The 21,026-nt window shown below is 39.9% G+C and overlaps 1 protein-coding gene across 11 annotated transcripts in view; it reads left to right on the top strand.

The window, feature by feature from the left end:
• PARD3 (par-3 family cell polarity regulator) overlaps positions 1 to 21,026 on the top strand; it is an 835,070-nt gene that overhangs the window by 454,946 nt on the left and 359,098 nt on the right. For all 11 annotated transcript variants that reach the window (XM_077491101.1, XM_077491100.1, XM_077491097.1 and 8 more), the window contains one exon: positions 12,158 to 12,296. In XM_077491101.1, coding sequence (XP_077347227.1) covers positions 12,158 to 12,296 — 139 coding nt within the window. The remainder of the gene's footprint in view (positions 1 to 12,157; positions 12,297 to 21,026) is intronic.

Genomic DNA, 21,026 nt, shown 5'->3' with positions numbered 1-21,026 from the left:
GAGTCAGCCGACACATTGAAAACAATGCACTCCTTTAGTCTACCTAACCATGTAGCTTTGCGCCCACAGTTAAGAAATGTTACACCTCTGCTGATGCCCCTTATATACTTGACAACAAGGCAAACCACATGATCAAGTTATTACACTTGCTTATTTGGAATAAGATTTAAATATTCTTTAGTCAGGCCATGCACAAACAAAAGGATTGAAAAGATTTATCTAAATTAATTTAAGTTCTTTTAAATGTGCAGCTTTAAAAAATTAAAATTGTTAAAAAGACTATACTTTTTTCTAAAATATATTTTAGCTAGAGAATGTCTTTCTTTGCCTTTGATATAAGACAATTTTCCCTGCGCTTACTTCCTGTTCTCTAGTACATCTACATCACTGATTTCCTCCTATCTTCAACCATGATCCTCATAAACCTTCCCAGGGCTTTTACTCTCACTTTCTTAATTTTTTTCTGCCTCCAGCAGCTCAGAGAAGTGATTAATTCATGTTTTAGTGAAGCTGTCACTCCTAATCTGCATTTTATGTAAAAACTAATAAAACAAATCCTTATTTTGCAATTTAAACCTTACTGAGTCTAATTCACTGGCACTGCAAGTTTATTGTTCTCTTACAGCTTGACGTGATTCCAATTGTAATTGCATTGACCCTTTATTGCAGCAAATCTCCCCAGTGCTTATCAAAGAGAAGAAGATAAGACTACCATTCGGCGCTTCATTAAATATCTCATTTGTAGTAGGCAGGCCAAGTCTTGGAACGGAATCATGTTAGCAAACTCTGTGACCTCCTCTGCTCATGGTCTCATGTGCTAGGAATGTCTTGTTTTTCTTCCCGTTCCCTCCTCAGTTTATGTCTGTGGCATGCAGCCAGGCCTCCACCGTTGTAAGATGTTGTATGTTTCATTGACTTCAAAACCATACTTGCTAATGTTCTTGTTAGGCTTTTTCAGCCTCCCACATAACTGCTTAAAACCTACTCATCAATTTATTGTAACAGAATTAAAAGGGCTAATCCACAATAATTTAAGTGAATCTGTTCTCCTCTCGATTTGTTTGCGTAGGCAAGACTTTCATCAGTGTCTCTAGTTGTGGGCCTAAATGGGTCCTTAAGTCTATTATATGCAATCCTCTGGCTGCCAATTTCAAGTGCAGCTATGGAGGCGGACACTTGAATTTGACGAAGCAGTAGGATCTATGTTCAGAAATAGCCAGTGATTGATTTTGTCTGAAAATCCTAATCAGCTCTTGCAATGGCCCGTTTTTAAGACTGGCAACCAGTGGGAGCACAAATTTGTTGAAAAGTTATTTTTTTTTTTACAAAGTTTTTATTGTATTTTTTATTTTTTTTGAAGGGTGGTACAAAACAAACAGATGTGTATAGTAAGGAAGCGTATAAAACACTTTGGAAACAAAAAGAAAAATAGTTACAATTTCATCAGATATATGGCAGTAGTGCCTAAATGTTACAATTCAATCCAAAGGTACCAACAAGTGCATTAGTAGCATCATTGCAGTTCTGGGAGAGGTCCAGTGACAATAGAGGCTATCGGCCAAAACTTTTGCCACATTCAACCAAAAAAGTTTATCAAAATGAGAAGGGATGAAAGGAGGAGGATGTTCCAGGGTCTGAGGTGAAACACCTAGTTAGTGTGAAGGGGAACAATAGAAGAGAGTTCACAGCAGCCCTTATCTGGCACGGTGCTGTCACTTGAGCGGGGAGCGTGAGGAACATTTATCTTAAGACATTGGTGGTGCAGATTACCAAGAAACACTTTATTCTCTTTGGGAAGTGTAATTTCCTCTATGCAAGGATAAATATCCTGGATTGACTTAATCTGTAGCTGAGCATCCCTGGATCACCTCGGGTATACCAGTAAATATTGGTCACCCCAACGTATCTAACATTAGATTGCCTTAATAGGACAAATAAGTCTCCTCCTCTCTTTCCTTTGGTTGTTTACCAAGGTTCAGATTACCATCCCCTGCTCGAATCTACTATCATTTTATTCCTATTAGGAAATAAAACGGCAAAGCTCCTGATGAAGCGTTGTTTAACGTGTAACATGTAGGGCAATCCGAGCTGAGTCTTTTATGATATACTGTCTGTGTTCTTTGTTCTTGACAACTGTTATTTTTGGATTTATGTACAGTATTTGGGCATCCTATTCATTTATGATCCAATTTGACTGTGATGACAATGTAATCATCATGCTCTGAGGCAATTATTGTGAAAATATGCATGTTTCTGTATGTACTATTGCACTTCAGTATTTAAATTTTTGTAAATAAACTTTATTTTTATTTTTTTACAAATTTTGCTGTGTTATGCCTATGAAGTCCATAATTTTCAACAAAATCCTTTTTCTAATAACTTCAATTGGAACGTGGCATTTTGTTGTTTTTTTGTGTCGTATCCACAGCACCACTCAGTTTCAGTAGAAGAGTCACCTAGAATCCTCGGCGAGGAGAGAAGGTGAAAGAGAAAAGATGAAGAAAAGGATATTGTTTTTTGTTTTTGGATATGTATATAGTAGATATGATTTTGCTTTTATAAAGTATTCAAGCCTGGAAGGATTCATTACCCACTCCCCAGGAGATTTGGCTGCTCAATGACCAGGCCTTTTCTTGCGATACGGAACTGCGTTGCTTTAACTGACAATTGCACGGTCATGCAACATATACCCAAACAAAATTGATGTCCTTTTTTTCCCACAAATAGAGCTTTCTTTTGGTGGTATTTGATCACCTCTGTAGTTTTTATTTTTTGCGCTATAAACAAAAGAAGAGCGAAATTTAAAAAAAAAAAACTATCTTTTACTTTTTGCTATAATAAATATCCCAAATTTAAAAAAACGAAACAATTTTTTTCCTCAGTTTAGGCCAATATGTATTCTTCTACATATTTTTGGTAAAAAAAAATCGTAATAAGTGTGTATTGATTGGTTTACGCAAAATTTATAGAGTCTACAAGATAGGTAATGGATTTATGGCATTTTTATTATTATTTTTTTTATACTAGTAATGGCGGTGATCTGTGATTTTTATTTTTTTTATCCAGACAAATTGGACACTTTTGACACTTTTTTTGGGACCATTGACAATTATACAGCGATCGGTTCTATAAAAATACACTGTTTACTGTATAAATGTCACTGGCGGGGAAGGGGTTCTCGCTCCGTCACAAGTGATCGTGGGTGCCCGCCAGTCATCGCGCCCACCGGGCACTTGCTCAGGCGTGGCTCCGTGAGGCGCACACCCTCCCGGTGGTCAAAAGGAGAACCGATGTAGTGTTTCGTCGTTTCACCCAGGGGAGCCAACCTGACGCAGTACAACTGGCTAGTCAGGAAGGAGTTAAAGAAAGCCTTGCCTACTGATCATATTGATGGGGGAAAAATAAAATTTTCCCCAGATGCATCTAACCACGGTTGCTTCTGGGTATAAATTTATATTGGGGGTTGATGTATTTGCTTATCCCAACACTTTATTTGCAAAGCTAACTTTCACTGAAATATTTTAAGAATTTAGACACTTGGAGATGACTTCCCTCTGCTGTGTGACCTTGAGAAATACACCTCCATTCACATGAATCTAGCAAACTTCCCAAGGGTATGAATTATTTCTAAATTAGAATAATCACATTATTTAAAGTGGTTGTAAACCCTTACAAACCACTTTGACCTACAGGTAAGCCTAGATTAAGGCTTACCTGTAGGTCCAAGCAATATCTCCTAAACCTATATGGTTTAGGAGATATTTGCCCGAAAACGGGCACCGCTGTCTACGGCGCATGCGCTGTAGACAGCGGCGCACAGGCGCACTGAGCGCGGCATTTCCAAGAATGGAGCTGCCGCGCGTGTCGACTCCCGTGCGCATGCGCGGGAGTGACGTCATCGCGGCTTCGCCGAATGACAGCGGCGGAGCTGCGAGACGCCACCAGCAAGATTGATGCGGCGGACTACAGGGGACAGCGGCGACTTCGCTGGCTCCTGTGTCAGGTAAGTGACACATAATGGGCTACTATGCGATGCATAGTAGTCCATTATGCTTTGCCTTTGCAGGGAATGAAAGAGGAAGTAAACCCATTAGGGTTTACTTCCTCTTTAATACTGTAATGAGTGTTTTATAGAGTACCAACATTGCTGACCATTCTCCCCTTCAGTAAGTATAGGGAAAAGTAATTCCGAAAACAGTACAGCATGCTTACCACCAGGCAACAAACTTTGAAAGTAGACTAGCAATACCAGTTCATGCAGCTCTCTTGTTACTACATTAAAGTAGAACCCTAGGTGAGAAGTGGAACCTGATGATCGCCATGCTAGCATTTATTGCAAACGAAACTGAACTGTTTCTTTAACTCAGCTAAGTTCATTCCAGGTGCATCAAAACAAAAGGTTCAGTGTCTTAGTTATTTTCTTTCTAAAGCTTCCCAAGTAGAAAAGCCTGCTTCCTGCCAGCAGCTGCATAATAGGACCCTTGCTCTCTGTGTGGAGGTAACATGTCTACTACTCCACCAATTAGTCCGACCTATAGGTCTGCAATCAGTAAAGCTCATGCTCCCTCCTCAGTAGATAGTTCAGACTCAGCAGAGGGCATATTGAACCTCTTCAGATGGCTTACTGCGTTTACAATGGGTACAACATTTTTGGAATATGTCAGGCAGCTGATCCACAAGCTTACTGATATATGCCTGGAGGCTCGGCCAGGGACAATTGTTCACATTACCCCACTCTTCAGGCACAGATGTAAGCGATCCTCCCTGATTTTCTTACTAAATAGTGCCAAGGTCTGCATATCGCAAAATTAGAAAAGCACAGACCCGCAGACAATTAGTCGGTGGACAGCACTGGTAAACTAGGTTAATAAAATGGAACGCCTGATGGTGGCTATGAAATGCAAGGATTAACAGTCCCATAAAACGTGGTATTATTGGCATGATTTTCAATACTCATAGGAATAAGCCTCACATCTAACCACGCTGTTCACTCAGGCTCCACCTTGGTAGTGGTTATACTTCTGCTGCTTCTGGGTCCACCGGTGGACTCTTCTTCCCTCCTCCCATCTACACTTATGCCAAGTGTCCCCATTCCCTCTCCCACCCCTTTTTTCTTTTTCAAATGAAGGGAACTCTAAAGGCCCGTACACACGATCTGACTTTCCGATGGGAAATTTTGGATGTCAAGACTGTTGACGGAAAATCTGACTGTGTGTATGTTCCATCGGACAATTGTTGTCGGACTTTCCGCCAACAAATGTTGGCTAGCATGATTTTCCACCAATAAATGTGTGTTGCCGGATTTTCTGATAGTGTGTACACAAGTCCGTCGGAAAAAAGTCCAAAGTACAAACACGCATGCTCGGAAGCAAGGACGAGCCAGAAGGGGTTGGTCTTGTAAACTAGCATTCCTAATGAAGAATATGCAATTGTGAAGTGGCAAATTATGAAATCTCCAAATGCAGCATACATTCTCTTCTTCTTTAATGGTATAATAATGAAGCTGCTTTGCTGGTGATACTGATCAAGTTATTGCAAACAGATTTTCAAAGGCTTTTTTTTTTATCTAGTGATATCAAGAATAATATTATGCTTTTTTTTTTTTTGGTCAAGTTACCACAACACCATTATTCCGTAGTTTTAAAGAACAAAGATACAACTATGTTGGAGTTCCTTGTCAATTTCACATTGGGAGTAGGCAGTTACATTTTAAAAAATACAAACTGTAATTTGAAGTAAACCACGTAGTCAAGTAGTATTCTGCACAATTTTTTTTATTGTGCATTAAAAAAAAAAAAAAACATTGACCTATCTGCCAATATAACTTTACCAAAAAGTGCATTCTATGCATTCAAAATTATAGAAAATATACCAAATCAAATCATTATTCAACCAAAAAAATGTCAATGCAATAACTCCAACAATAACACATTATCTCCTCTGATTCCGCAACATGTCTGTTTGACGAACGGCCATGCAGAAATGAAATGAAAAGCGCCAAGTGAAAAACGCTAAATGAAAAACGCGAAAAGAAACGTGCAAATTAACACTCACCAAACTTCTACTAACACGAAATTAGCAGGAGGAGCACAAAGGTTGGCGCTAAAGAGCTGAAAAAAACACATAGTACATCTAGTACGTCACTGCGTTTGTAATTGTTGGCCAACATTTGTGTGGCCATGTGTATGCAAGACAGTTTGAGCCAACGCCCTTCGGACAAAATTACACGGTTTTGTTGGCGGAAAGTCTGATCGTGTGTACGAGGCATTAGACATAGGAACTCTAGAAAATGAGTTCTTTTGGCTTACACATTACTGTACTTGGTCCCCGCCTACTTAACATATTTAAGGGATTAGAAAATGTACTTGTGAATTCATGGGTCTTATTAAGCGATCCAAGTTAAATTGTAGTAACTGTGGGATTCTCTTCCTTGGACTCCAAGGCTTCAAGTTTTACATTTATTTTTCTTCTTTTTGTCTTGGAGACTATGTTCCGTTAAAGTACAACTGAAGGCAAAACATTTTTTAGTTTTGGATAGAGTGGAGATTGAATTGAATCCCTGTCCGTTTGTATTGCGGTCCGTGCCCGCATTGGGGAGATTCACCTTCTCTATTTATCCTGTTAACTGTTATTGAAAGTGAAAATAAAAAATCAAATCAAAAATTTTGGGTTGTCCCCAGAAAATTAATAGAGGGGAAATCTTCCAATGAGGAATCTAGTTCTGATGGCCTGGGGGTCCCCAAGAAATATTGTTAATTTGCAGGGCTTTCCTCACTTCCTGTTTGGCTATGGGAAAGGAAGTGGAGGTATTTTCCACAATGGGACTCAGATGGCAGAAAAAAAAAAATTATGTCTTTTAGCCCTCCCTTACTCTATATAAAATTAAAAAATAAAAATTCCTATAGTTCTACTTTAACTGTACTATGTGCTTGCTAAAGCACAAAATAAAACTTATAAAATTAAAAGGAGATGGATTTTAGATGTGAGCATTTTTTTTTTTTTTTTTGGTAGAGATATCTGTAAGGTACTTCACAGGCAATGGCTGCTGGGATGATCAGTGTATTCTGACAGAGGAGGCGTCACCGTAGTCTGAAAATGCCACAGCTGCGGTGATCCCTACATCAACATCACTTGAAAGGTTAGGTGGATCTTTTTTTTTTTTTTACTCAACCCACTGGTTGAATGATAAAAAAAAAAAAAAAAAAACCTGCGTGTATACCCTGCTTAAAGCAGTTGACTCTTTTTAAACTCTCATAAGAAATGTTAACGTTTATTTTTTTTTATAACTAGCTTTAAAATACAGAAATTATAGGTCAAGACACCCACCATCTACACGTTTGGTTGCTTCACAGGTATAAACCATCTTTTGTAATTAAAAACATGTTGGAAAAAGTATATTTGGCCATCATAGAATCCACACCAAGGACTGAGCAGGAAGTCAAACCACGCATGCGTAAAAAATAGGAAAATGCTTTATTTCCACGTGTCCTTTAGTGAAATCCACTACAATCCAAGTGTTGACAGTATTGTATCAAGGGATTGCATGTTGAAAATTTCTCAGTGAAAGCCAGCATGTCATCAGACACAGGGGGGAGTGAAAGGACAATTGCAGGGGCTGCGTTTAAATACGCAGAGGGAGAAATGTATTTAGATGGAAAAGGAAAACATGCATTACACTGAATGACATCCCTCTAATAGGTAACACAGGTAAATGGAAACATTTTCCTTGACATTGGTTTTGCATAAAGGTTCCATCCATGTAGGAGTTCACCAAACTCTTCTCCATCTAAAAATAATCTCCATGTGGAAAAGACAGAGATTGCCTTGTGGGTGTTGCTGATCATTTTCTGACAGAAGCGTTTGCACTGGAGTAGGAGTTTAGTGGAGCCATTTCCAGTTGAAATGTTTGATAGGCTGTGACAGCCGCAGTCTTACAAGCACAAAAGACACTTTTACCGGCAGCTGTGAATTATGGTTTCACTTTTATGGGTGACAGTTTAGCTTAAGCAATACTGATGCAGATTTTATTATGTACAGCTGAAGGCAGAAGACAAGCCTCAGTGTCAAAAGAGATGCTTGCGCTTTCTTTTCTTGTGCGTTTCTTATGATTAGTGTGACTAAGTCTCTGCTCATTGACACTTTTTTTTCCTTCAATTTTATAGCTTTTTTATTATGAACTATGGCGTGCGTGCGTGTGATGTGTGTGTATATATGTGTGTGTGTGTGTGTGTGTGTATATATATATATATATATATATATATATATATATATATATATATATATATATATATATATATACATTCACACACACACACACAGTTGTGCTCAAAAGTTTGCATACCCTCGGAGAATTGGTAATATATGTACCATTTTCAAATAAAACGTGGCAAAAAGTAAACAAATTAAATGACCCCTGCTCAAAAGTCTGCATACCATTAATTATTAATGGCATGCCGACCAGCCGCCACAGTTGTACTGTGGCTGCATGGCTCGGCTGCGAGAATCACCTTTATGTTACGTCGGTAACGTAAACGGCCACTAGGGGGTGCGTGCCCCCGCTCGCTCCCCGAGAATGTGTCAAAATTGTCTGATGTGTCCGCCATAATGTCGCGGTCACGATAAAAAATTATTGCCGCCTGTACTAGTAAAAAATAAAAAAAATAATAAAAATGGCATAAATACATCCCCTATTTTGTAGACGCTATAACTTTTGCGCAAACTAATCAATATACACTTTTTGCGTCTTTTTTTTAACAAAAATAGGTAGAAGAATACAGAAGAAAGGAAAAAAATAAATATATTTTTGGGGGATATTTATTATAGCAAAAAGTTAAAAATAAAGCGTTTTTTTTTTAATTGGCACTCTTTTTTTTGTTTATAGCACAAAAAATAAAACCCACAGGGGTCATTAAATACCACCAAAAGAAAGCTCTGTTTGTGGGGGGAAAAAAGATGTCAATTTTGTTTCTGAGCCACGCCGCACGACCGGGCAATTGCCAGTTAAAGCGACACAGTGCCGAATCGCAAAAAGTGGTCTGGTCTTTGGCCAACCAAATGGTCCGGGGTTAAGTGGTTAATACTATGTATTGCCTCCTTTAGCATCAATGACAGCGTGTAGTGTTTTGTAATAGTTGTCTGAGACCTCAAATTCATGCAGGTGGTATAGATGCCCATTCCTCTTGGCAAAATGTCCCCTGGACATGCAGTCTTTGAACGTCTTGAATTACCTTCACGTTTTATATATACCCATGAGTGGCTCAATGATATTAGACTCAGACGACCACTCCAGAACCTTCACCTTTTTCTGCTGTAACCACTTGAGGGTCTACTTGGCCTTGTGCTTAGGGTCATTATCATGCTGGAAAGTTCAAGTGTGTCCCATGCACAGTTTTCATGCAGAAGAATGCAAATTGTCTGCCAGAATTTTCTTATCATATGCTGCGTTCATCTTGCCATCAGTTTTCACAAAATTTCCCTTGCCTATAGAGCTCACATACCCATAAAACATCGGTGAGCCACCACCATGCTTCACAGTGGGGATGGTATTCTTTCTCTCCAAACATAGGGCTTATGGTTGTGACCATAAAGCTCTTTTTTGGTCTTGTCCGTCCAGATTACAAAGCAGGCTCTCTTGTGGCCTTGGTGCAGTGAAGGCTTCTTTCTGGCAACTTGGCCAATCAGCTCATTTTTATTCAAGTATCGTCATATTGTTCTCTTTAAAACAACCACACCATCTTTTTCCAGACCAGCCTGTATTTCTTCTGAGGTTACTTGTGTATTTTTCTTTGTATCCTGAACAATTGGAACGGCCTGAGATTAGGTAAGTATACATATCTTTCTTTTTTTATGCGATAGGTAATATAGTGCTTAGAATGGGGATGGGAGAAGGTTTAAAGAGGAAGTAAACCCTGATGGGTTTACTTCCTCTTTTTTTCCCTGCAAAGGTAAAGCATAATGGACTACTATGCATCGCATAGTAGCTCATTATGTGTCACTTACCTGACACAGGAGCCAGCGAAGTCGCCGCTGATCCCTGTAGTCCGCCGCATCCATGTTGCTGGTGGCGTCTCGCAGCTCCGACGAATCACAGCGGCGAAGCCGCGATGACGTCACTCCCGCGCATGCGCACGGGAGTCGCGTCTCGCAGCTCCGCCGCTGCCACTCGGCAAAGCCGCGATGACGTCACTCCCGCGCATGCGCACGGGAGTCGACAAATTTGGCAAATCCATTCATGGATTTGCCACATTTAGTGCGCCTGCGCGCCGCTGTCTACGGCGCATGCGCCGTAGACAGCGGTGCCCATTTTCGGGCAAATATCTCCTAAACCATATAGGTTTAAGAGATATTGCTTGGACCTACAGGTAAGCCTTAATCTAGGCTTACCTGTAGGTCCAAGTTGTTTGGAAGGGTTTACTTCCTCTTTAAGCTTAAATAGTATAGGCCCCAACATGCACAGTGGTACTGAATCATTAAAAGTGTGAAATAACACCCTTCTCTTATCTTTACTGGACTGGACCAGTAGCAGATTAATGCTGGATTGGCGATAAGGTGGTAGAGTCTCTTTTACAAGGCATGTAATATCAAGGTGGAAGGGGTGGTATATATTTAACCACTTAAGCCCCGGACCATTTTGCTGGCCAAAGACAAGGGCACATTTTGCGATTCGGCGCTGCGTCACTTTAACTGACAAATTGTGCGGTCGTGCAGCGTGGTTCCCAGACAAAATTGACGTCTTTTTTTTTTTTTTCCCCCCCACAAATAGAGCTTTCTTTTGGTGGTATTTGATTACCTCCTGTGGTTTTTATTTTTTGCACTATAAACAAAAATAGAGCAACAATTTTAAAAAAATGCATTATTTTTTACTTTTTGCTGTAAAACTATTTTTTCCTCAGTTTAGGCCGATATGTATTCTTCTACATATTTTTGGTAAAAGAAATCGCAATAAGCGTTTGATTGGTTTGCACAAAAGTTATAGCGTCTACAAAATAAGGGGTTGTTTTATGGCATTTTTATTATTATTTTTTGTTTTACTAGTAATGTCAGTGATCTGCAATTTTTATCGGAACTGCGACATTTAGCGGACACATCGGCCAATTTTGACACATTTGTGGGACCATTATCATTTTTACAGTGACCACTGCTAAAAAAATTGCACTGATTACTGTAAAAATTACACTGGCAGTGAAGGGGTTAACCACTAGCTGGTTAGGAAGGGGTTAAGTGTGTCCTGGGAGTGATTCTAACTGTTAGGGGGAGGGGCTATGTGTGACACATCACTAATCATGTCTCCTGATCACAGGGAGCTATGATCAGTGACAGTGTCACTAGGCAGAACAGGGAGAGGCTTGTTTATATTAGCATCTCCCCGTTCTTCAGCTCTGTGAGGTGATTGCGGGGAACCCCATGGACATGGAGTCCGCAGGACCTGCGATCCTACCCACAGAGCTCCCAGCAAGGTTCCATGCACGACGCCGCCGGTAAATTCAAAGGGATGTACCTATACGCCCGTATGCCCAGCCGTGCCATTCTGCCGACATAAATGTACATGCGGCGGTTGGCAAGTGGTTAAAACTTATTTAGCAAGTAAAGTTGATAAATCAGATTTTTATTGTTGAATTTTTGTAAGAAATATTGTTTTGGAGAAATAAAAAGTAAGCAAAGAACGGGATCGTGCTGTGAATTTTTTTTTTTTTTTCAGTTAAAAGATGTTTTATTAGTTCAAACCTTATTTATTCTAAAACGTACTAACCTAACAGATGCTATCTGCATAATACGATTAAAGACACATTTTGGCAGTAAAATTATTTTTGTATTTTGTCTCTATTGCTGTAGAAGGCCTAAGTGCAGAGAAGAGTTAAAAGAACAAATTTGTAAGCAAATTTGGTCTAATGTGATCAGAGACATTGCCTTTGTACTATTTATTTTTTGCTTAAGGGTGTTGAAATATGACAGGCGCTCCACAGGAGGTATACTACAAAGTGGCGTCGAAAGTTGCCCATTAAGCAGAGCTGTCAATGCAAATTATTTTGGTAGAGGGTGAAAAGTTCTAGCTCATTTGGTACCCAGCCGGGTGCAGGCCTTAGGCATGTTGTTATTGTTCCCCCATGCTGTTAAATAGACCGTCAGCACTGATATCCCTTCTCTCCCGATTCTACAGTTGGAGTCACCTGGAAGCCCCTCGGGGCCCGAATTGCCCATCGAGACAATGCTGGACGACAGGGAGCGAAGAATTTCCCACTCTATGTACAGCTTTGACGAATCGCCCACAAGGAATGCTGCATTAAGTAGAATAATGGGTGAGTCAAGTAGCCTCTACTAATCATGTCATGTTTTTGTCCTTTTCACTGTTTATTGAAGAGTGATTAATGTTCTATTTACAATGGCAACGGTCAGCATACAACATCTCAAATCCAATTCAGGCGAACAAAGAGCAGCAGAGATTGTGCAGGATAAAAGATTTCTAATGTGATTGGCATAGTGTGTTTTCCCAGTAAAACAGGTGAAGTGGGTGCGCAGCATAGAATGGGCCTTGTCTTTTATAAGAGTACCTCTGCGTTTTGTCTTCCTGGAATAATGGCTTTATTAGTTTAAAGGATGTGTGTTAGGCACAGTCAAGACTGTTAGAGCCGTAACTGTTAAGAACCTAGTCCTGCCATTGTATTAGTGCTGAACATTTGCAGGTTATAATTGTGTTATATCTATATTCCTTCATTCAGATGTAAAGATCCCTAACTGGACAACAACGTCCTGTTGTCTGTAAAAAATATTTTTTTTGATAATTTAAACTCTTTGGGTCCCATTTACACCATTACATTTTTCTTCCCCAGGATCTCTGTTAAGTTTGCCATGCACACTTATGTTAACAGAATCCTCCATCCCTACTATACAGTGCAGATGGAGGAATCTCCCACTGAGCCTTTTGTATCCTGACATCCGGTGACTGTCAGAATACCTGAACAGTGCTTGCATATGATTGGATGCAAGCACTGTTGCGCTGATAATGTTTTCCTTCCTGCTCCATTGTTTTTTTTTGTTTTTTTTTGAAGCAAGGATGGGTGGCGTTAGGGCCACTATATGGAGTGATTTTTGGGCAATTGACCAGGAACCAGCTAAAATTAGCATACGGCTTTTAACCCAGTCACTAAAATATCTTATAAACCTTAAAGTGATATTAAAGGTTTGATTTAAAAAAAAAAAAAAAATGAAAATAACATATTTTATTTGCTCGGTGCAATGGTTTTGCACAGCGCAGCACCGATCCTCCTCTGCTCGGGTCCCCTGCCTGCACCCCTGGCTCTTCCCCCCAGCCGAGTGCCACTTACTATGTGGAAACTTGTGCATGCTCGCTCCTGGGCCCCGCTCTGTGTGACCATTGACACACACACAGCGCAGCTCGGCCCTGCCCCTGCACCCTCCTCACTGGCTGTGATCGACAGTAGTGGGATGGCTCCCACTGCTGTCTCTGAGCCAATGTAGATGATGACAGTTGAGAGAACCTCTGCTTTCATGCACATTGCGGAATCGAGATCAGTGGGGGATACTGCATGCAGAAGGTTTTTTAGAGAATGTTGTTCAGGCAGTTCGCTTTTATGGAGAGAGAACTTTCCTGTCTCTTAAGTACTCTTCTGCATTGTCACCTTGCCCCATGTGATTTCAGTAGAGACCATTTGTTTATGCAGGTGGAGCTGTATGCAGGTAGCTCATGTTTCGCTTTGGGGATGCAGGGACTATGTAGACATGGCTGCTTGTTTTAATATAACAGGCGTGCGGGGGAGCAGATCTGCATGCAAACAGGGGTGTGTGTCTGAAAAAAAGATATTTTTGCAGGTAAAACAGTTGAAATCTACTTAATTTGCATATTTAGCTCTGGCTAGAATGCTGCTTTAATAGAGCTTGTAGTAGTCATATGAAACTATTCATGGATATATCTGCTTTGTTTTTTTGTCACTAGGACTTGATTTCATTGCACAGAATATTACTGCATATTTGCATTTAATAATAAAAACACCAGAGCTTGTTGATCCCAGCAATATCTGCTTGCCTTAAGGAAAAGAAGATTTTTTTTTTTTTTTTCAGGAAGTGATTGAAAAGTTCTCCAGTAAGGACACAGACTGGAATTTTACTAAAATATGGAAGGATTAGAACCCATTAATGCACTCCAGTTTACAGCTGCATTTTGATTGTCAGGGCATGTTTTCTGATGGTGACAACAGTAGTTTATGCCTGCATAAAAGGTGTTGAAATGGTGAATTGTAGCCTCCATTGAAAAGGGTGGCAGCACAGGAGCACAATCGGGAGACAGAGACCAAGTGTTGTCACCCTATAACAGGACTTGTCCAAGCATGGATCTTTATGGTAGCATCAGCAGTTATTTTAATGAAAGCTGTTAAAAAATCAAAAATCAAATCTGAAATAATATTAAAGTTTTAAAGCTTAAATGAGATTGGTTGAGACGTGATCAGGTTTACATTTGCTTTTACTATTAAAATATTGGTGAAGCACTTTGAAGCATCACCTAGAAAATATCTTCTTTTGGTTATTATCCAGAAATGACTTTGTATATGACTTTCTTTACCTCAATTCCCTTGGAAAGCAGAACTTTTTCATCGTTTATTTTCAGTGAATGCGGACTTGTTCTCGATTACATGCACTGGTAAACTGCAGCGAGTCTCATAAATTGTCTGTCAGCACAGAGTTGATAAATATCTTTTTTATCCAACAATGAAAATTGTCAACTTGAGCTGTATGCAAGAAATGTATTAAAAAATCCTGATAAGTGTATTCTACACGTGACTCTTTTTTTCTTCAGTAAATGTGGTAGAGCCGTTGTACATGTGAATGAACTAGAGTTCTTCCTAAATGCACCCAGTATGTTTTGTCAAGAGCACTTCCTGTACTTGCCACATCATATGACGGAACACAGTCCAACAGGTTGGAGATCAGTGACCTGAATTAAATGTCATACATAGTTTCAGCCCTGTCTTAAGAGGCCCTGTGTAGTGAAAATGTTTTCTAGCTTGAAAAATTTTTTAAACACGCATGCAACCCAGTAAAATTTGTAACGGTAGATCTAAGACCATACTTTGGTTTAAGGAGGGAAGTAAAGAGGTTTTTTAGATTTAGAAAAGGTCCAGATACAGTTCACATGTCAATCATGTGCCAGTGAGATGAATTGCATAGATGTGGGTGGCTACAACCATTCATAATGGGCCCATCAGGTTGATGAACTTATGTGTTGAGATATTTCCACTGAAGGTTAAGAATGATAAAACGATGGGTAGTTCTGTCTCCCAGAATTTGTCCAAAATTACCCTAAGTTTAATTTAAGAGAATCGTACATTAATAAAAATGAAAAAAACTCTCGCTTAGTGCAGCATGAGACTGCAGCACTTCCAAATGTCACAGGACATAAAAATCTTATACAAAATAAGATCCCTTTAAAACGTATGTGTGTGTATATATATATATATATATATATATATATATATATATATATATACATTATTGATATGAGTGTATCCCTATTTTATAGAAGTAAACCCCGTTTTTCTTGTTTTTTAAATAGTATCACAGAACTAAGTATTTACATGCCTTGCACATTTAAACTTAATCTAAAACGGCTTCGCAATTATTTTTTTGTCCTTTGATAAATTATATCCTCTTCTGGGAATCTGCCGTGCCTTCTTTCCTATTGTTTTCTATCTGTTGTGGACTTCATTTCCGCCCCTTCCTTTGTTTTTCCTTGCTGAAATCTTGCGCATGCGTGATCGCGTGCTATCCAATGGAGCACAATGACACTGAGGAGGAAGGCACAGTATCTCAAGGCTTCCGTGCTGTGCTGTTTACAGGGAAAATTACAGACGCGGCATGCTGTTGATACAGAAATGGCACACACAGTTTGTTGCGAATCAAACAATGGATTGCGCATGCGCTAGTCACGTCATAAGATTGCAGGATGGATTAGGAGAAGAATGTACAAGTAAGTGACGTTTCACAGGCACTACTTTATTATATTTGAGTATTGCCTGTGGAGCACTATGGTGATCAAGGAGTAAGATAAAGTGCCTGCGGGCGATATCCATTGGCGTTATTAACCTGGCGCTGGCTGCCTGGACCCTCAGTGTTATTCAAAAGTGCAAATTGATCTCTTTCTGGTTAGAGGTTGTGCATAGGGGAGCAGCACCCGAACACTGGAAGCACTTTATATGCTTTGAAATATCACAAAAAACACCTTACAGTAATTGTAAAGCTTTGTTGTTTTTTTTTAAATAACAAATATATACTTACCTCCACTGTGCAGCTTACTTTGCACAGAGTTGCCCCAATCCTCGATTTCTGTGGTCCCCCGGCAGCTCTCGTGGCTCCTCCCCACATCAGATAACCCCCCTAGGAAAAGCGCTCTCCCGGGTGGGGTTTATCTTACGGGCGTGCTCCTGAGTCCAGCATTTGCATCCGTAGACACAAATTCTGGACTTGACCCTGGTGCCTGCGTCATTGGATTTGATTGACAGCAATGGGAGCCAATGGCTGCGCTGCGATCAATCTATACAATCAACTGCTGAGAACCCCGGGAAGAGGGACTGTGTGTCCTCGCTGTTGGAAATTTCAGGGCTCAGGTAAGTAAAACAGGGAGGCTGGGGGGCCGCTGACTGACAGAAGTTTTTTCACCTTAATACATAGGATGCCATGGGTTTATGATTTGTTTCGTTATTTATATTGACGTTATAGGTACATACGCACCTATTTTGTATAATCTTGCATTATTTATTTAAAGTGTTTGTAAAGGGTCATGCTTTTTTACCTTCATGCATTCTATGCATGAAGGTGAAAAACCTTCTGGGTGTTGTAGCCCCCTAATGCTTACCTGAGCTTCCTCTCAACCCAGCGATGTGTACAAGAGTCTTGGCTGTCCCGCAACTATTTCTCATTGGCTAAGACAGCATCAGGAACCATTGGCTCTGGCTGCGGTCAATCACAGCCAGCGAGCCAATGAGGAAAGAGGTGGTGGGTCTGAGCCGTGGCTCCGTGTCTGAATGGACATGTATAGCAGCAGCTCGGGAGTGTGCCTGCTTGGGGCACTAGACAGGAGGGAGGGGCCAGGAGTGCTGGCAGGGGACCCGAGATGGAGGATCATGGCTCCTCTGTGCACTGGTTTAGGTAAGTATGACATGTTTTTTTTTTTTTTTTAGTATCACTTTAAGAAAATCAGTTTAAGTATGTGTGTCTTTTTTTTTTCCTGTGTAAAGTGTATTATGGAGCTGCCATATTTGAAAATCCAGCTAAAGCGGGTATACAGTATAGATGCCTGACTGAAAAGGGTGGAATTGATGATATCACCTGACCAGCAGATCAAGAACTTTTCTAGAACGTAGGTGTTTTAAACAGAAATGTTATGCTCAAAAAGAAGCATGGGAAGGGAGGAGCTAAGCTTATTGCTCCATGAACAAAACACAGATTTTTTATTTTTTTTTTTAAACCTCTCAATTACAAAGTTGAGTGAGCAGTGTGGATTATACCGTTGGAAAACTATTTTCTCATGCAAGGTTGACTTTAACAGTTTTGAATTTTCATATGTGGTAATAGGTTTTACATGTACAAGTACTATATTACGGGTAGCACTGAGATGGCAGAATGGGTCACTGGAGTGCTATCGCTAGCTTGCTTGGGTTTTCTATTTTTCAGTGCATTAGCTCCAAATCGCTATAGATAATTTTCTGCATCCTTTGTTAGCATTCAGCACCATGCTGGCTCCCTCGTCCCCTGTGGCCAATGAGGTTATTAGCACTTGCTCTGCAGCTATCCAGCTTTCCCTTAACAGACCCAGTTAATAAAGACTTGTCTTGCCACAGGAGAACAGAGATTTACTGACTGGCTCATCATGGGATTAGTTTGTAAGGATTTTCAAATTTTAAACACAATGAGAGGTTTGATTAAAATTGGTCCTGACATTAAAAACATTTTTCCCTTGCATTGGCAAGTTATTATTTTTTTCCCTTCACTAGAAAGACATAAATAGAGCTATTAGATCATTTAAATTCCAATGTTTCTAATGAGCTCATTAAGAATGTAATTAAGAAAAATAATTATTTTTGTGGTGTTTTCATAAATCTCCCTTCATGTTTTGATAGAAGCAGGACCTTCTGTTGGTATACCGTACGTTATACTTTAGAGTTGACGGAATTATGGTCGGTATGAATATTAAAATGAGGAAGGTTTTATTAGCGGTTTCCTACTAAACTCTGGGGGGGGGGGGAGAGAGAGAGAGAGTCACGTTAAAGAAATTGTATTGTCCTAGCCCATATCGCTGTCTGATGTCTTGGTGGACCTGGTGATGTGGTTTACATAGGCAGCCTTCCCATGATAAAACAAATGTATCTTGCTTGGAGAATTCTGAAGGATTTGATGAAATGACTAGGCATAGTCACATGACACATTATGTAGAAGTTGTGAATAAAGCTGTTTTTGTTTTACATATTTTATCATAATTGACTATCCAGAAGGTCTTTCAACACATTTACTAAAGATATTTAAAACTCAACTTTAGGATAAGCAAATATTGGTGTACTTTGTGTATTTCTTCCACATCTGTGCAGTAATCCAGTGTGAAACTTTACTTCTGTGTAGGAGCCTCCTTTAATAAAGACCGCTCACTGCTGCTCTCTCACCTTGATCAGGGTGACTGGTCATGTTTCCACCCCTCCTATAGTTTTTTGCAGACAGTCTGTGATGGGTGGACCTGTTGGGCGCCTCACATAGCTCTGCTCCCTGTGTAGGCCGTATGTGGCATAATGATGATGTCATTGCTACATTTACAAGGTTATAATTGGGTTTGTAAAGGCATTTTGTGCACACTAAGTGGATCTTTGGTATTGAGGAATATAAGGTTTGTGTGCCTCAAGATCAGTTATAAAATCCTGTTGCTTTGGTGCTGCAGCAATGTGTTCAGCTTTGTGCTTTAGATTTCCACTTTACAGTAATCTTTTATATAACGTTCATTGCTTTTTTTTTTTTTTTTTTTTAGTAGTTCTAAAGGCTGAAGGTTTTATACCTCTGCAGCTTCCCTTAAGGGAGCCATTGGGTCCCACTGCTGTCAGTTACAGCCAGTGGGGAGGGAGCAGGGCTGAGCCCCTTTCTGTGTCTTATGGACACAGAGTGGGGCTCAGGAGCCAGCATCTATGAGTGCCCCCTTAGCGACCAGCTTGTTGTGGGTGCACTCAGAGAAGAGGAGGGGCCAAGAGCAGCGGTGGGAGACCTGAGAAAATGAGGATTGGGGCTGCTTTGTGCAAAACCATTGCACAGAGCAGGTACAGTAAATATAAAAATTTTGTTTAAAAAAAGAAAAACGTTTACCTTTAATATCACTTTAACACTTTTCTGTATTCTCACAATGCAGGTGGCTAAAAATTCCTAGTTGTGTTGCATTTTTGTGCCTCCCAACTGTCCCCTTAAGTTGCAAAGGCAGCGGATGGGGGTGTTCACATGTCCTGATTCTTTTCTTCATGCCTGTGGCAAGAACTTTCACTACTGTTACATTCGGCACCTAGTATGCCAGCCAAATGCGACCCATTCAAGCGAACTCTCTGGTAATACTCTGTAATTGTAATCAATGAACACAGTTTTGGTGCTTTGGTGCAGCATTTACAGGATTAGAGCATGCAATGAGAAGGCATAATCACAGTAGTCTAGACTCGTTTAGGAGAAACTTACATCACAGGAATTGTTGCTAAAATCTCAGACCAGTCTGCGTCTGTAAGCCAGCCCACATCTGTATACCATCTTTTCCTGCATGGTAATGAATTTCTTTGCACATTTTGGCACCTTTAGTTTTAATTAGAGATAAAGTGAAACGCTAAGTTACTCCTGGCAAGGTTACATAAAAACAAGCTTTGCTAAAATAAATTATTTATTTGCATCTAGATGAACAGGACATATCAGTGTTTCCATGGATTATAATAAACGTAAAGCTTGCCCAGGGTGAAAAAAAAATTCTGATCATAGGTCCGATTGTGCTGTCTTGCAATAATATTGCATAAATGGTTATTTATCAAGTCTCCTATTTTGATGCTCAAAAGACTATGCTGGGATTAAGGAATTGAATGGTGAAAATTGGAACATCACATAATGTATTGTTTTGTTCTGTAACAGCGAACTGTAAGATGACTGCTCCATATGTGCCGATTATAATTTAATTTACACTGACTGCACAGAAGCCTCACGAGATGGTATGCACTAGGGTTTTTTTCATGGTTTTTATTTAAGGTCACCAACACATCCAAATTCACTATTCTAGTAGGCAAACCTCCAACCACTTAGCACATTTAAATTGTGGAGTATGTATTCCAGTGCCTCCAGTTATCTAGCTAGCTATTGAATTAGAGACATCCCCCTAGCTTCCTAATTCTGCGATCCCTAAGTACTTGGAACTTCTGATGCTGTGCAGAGGTATATATTCAAAGGATCTTTTGACATGAATATAATTGATATCCAGCATTTTAGTTCACAAATTTTACTTGACAGAGCAGATCTCCACCATCACCTCTGGGACCTGAGGAGTCAACTTGTGTACTGCTGCTCATTCTGACATTCGGGGGTAAGAAACACCAACCCCACTGTAGGTATCAAATATGTGTCTGGATGTATAATAACGTGGTAATCCTCTTACGTCTAATATTTAAGTTATAGATGGTCTATGCTCGGGGTGACTCGCACACTGGCTTCATATATATGTTGAGGTCTTGCATTTGTAGTTTCTGCCCTCTGGAAACAATGGGCTTCCAATCATTTATTGTGCCTCTATCATATAGAATAAATACATAAATCATAGGGTGGTAGGTATATCAGTTTGGGGTAACGTTATCCTTTAAAACTTTCAAAAGAAACTGTTCCAGGGTGATTGTGTTTATCTTCCTCCTATTAGCACTATATTTACTGGAGCATTTGCAGGGCAGCGTAGGTACTGGCCAGAAAGGATTACTGTGATGCAGTTGGCCAGTTTGAAATTGTTTTCCACTGTATGTGACCTAAAA

This window comes from Lithobates pipiens, unplaced genomic scaffold (genome assembly GCF_037356315.1).
Source record: "Lithobates pipiens isolate NorthernLeopardFrog02 unplaced genomic scaffold, aLitPip1_a1.2 Scaffold_19, whole genome shotgun sequence".
NCBI classification, from domain to species: Eukaryota; Metazoa; Chordata; class Amphibia; order Anura; family Ranidae; genus Lithobates; species Lithobates pipiens.
The sequence above is the reverse complement of the archived record's forward strand: the minus strand, read 5'-3'. Positions and strand labels throughout refer to the sequence as shown.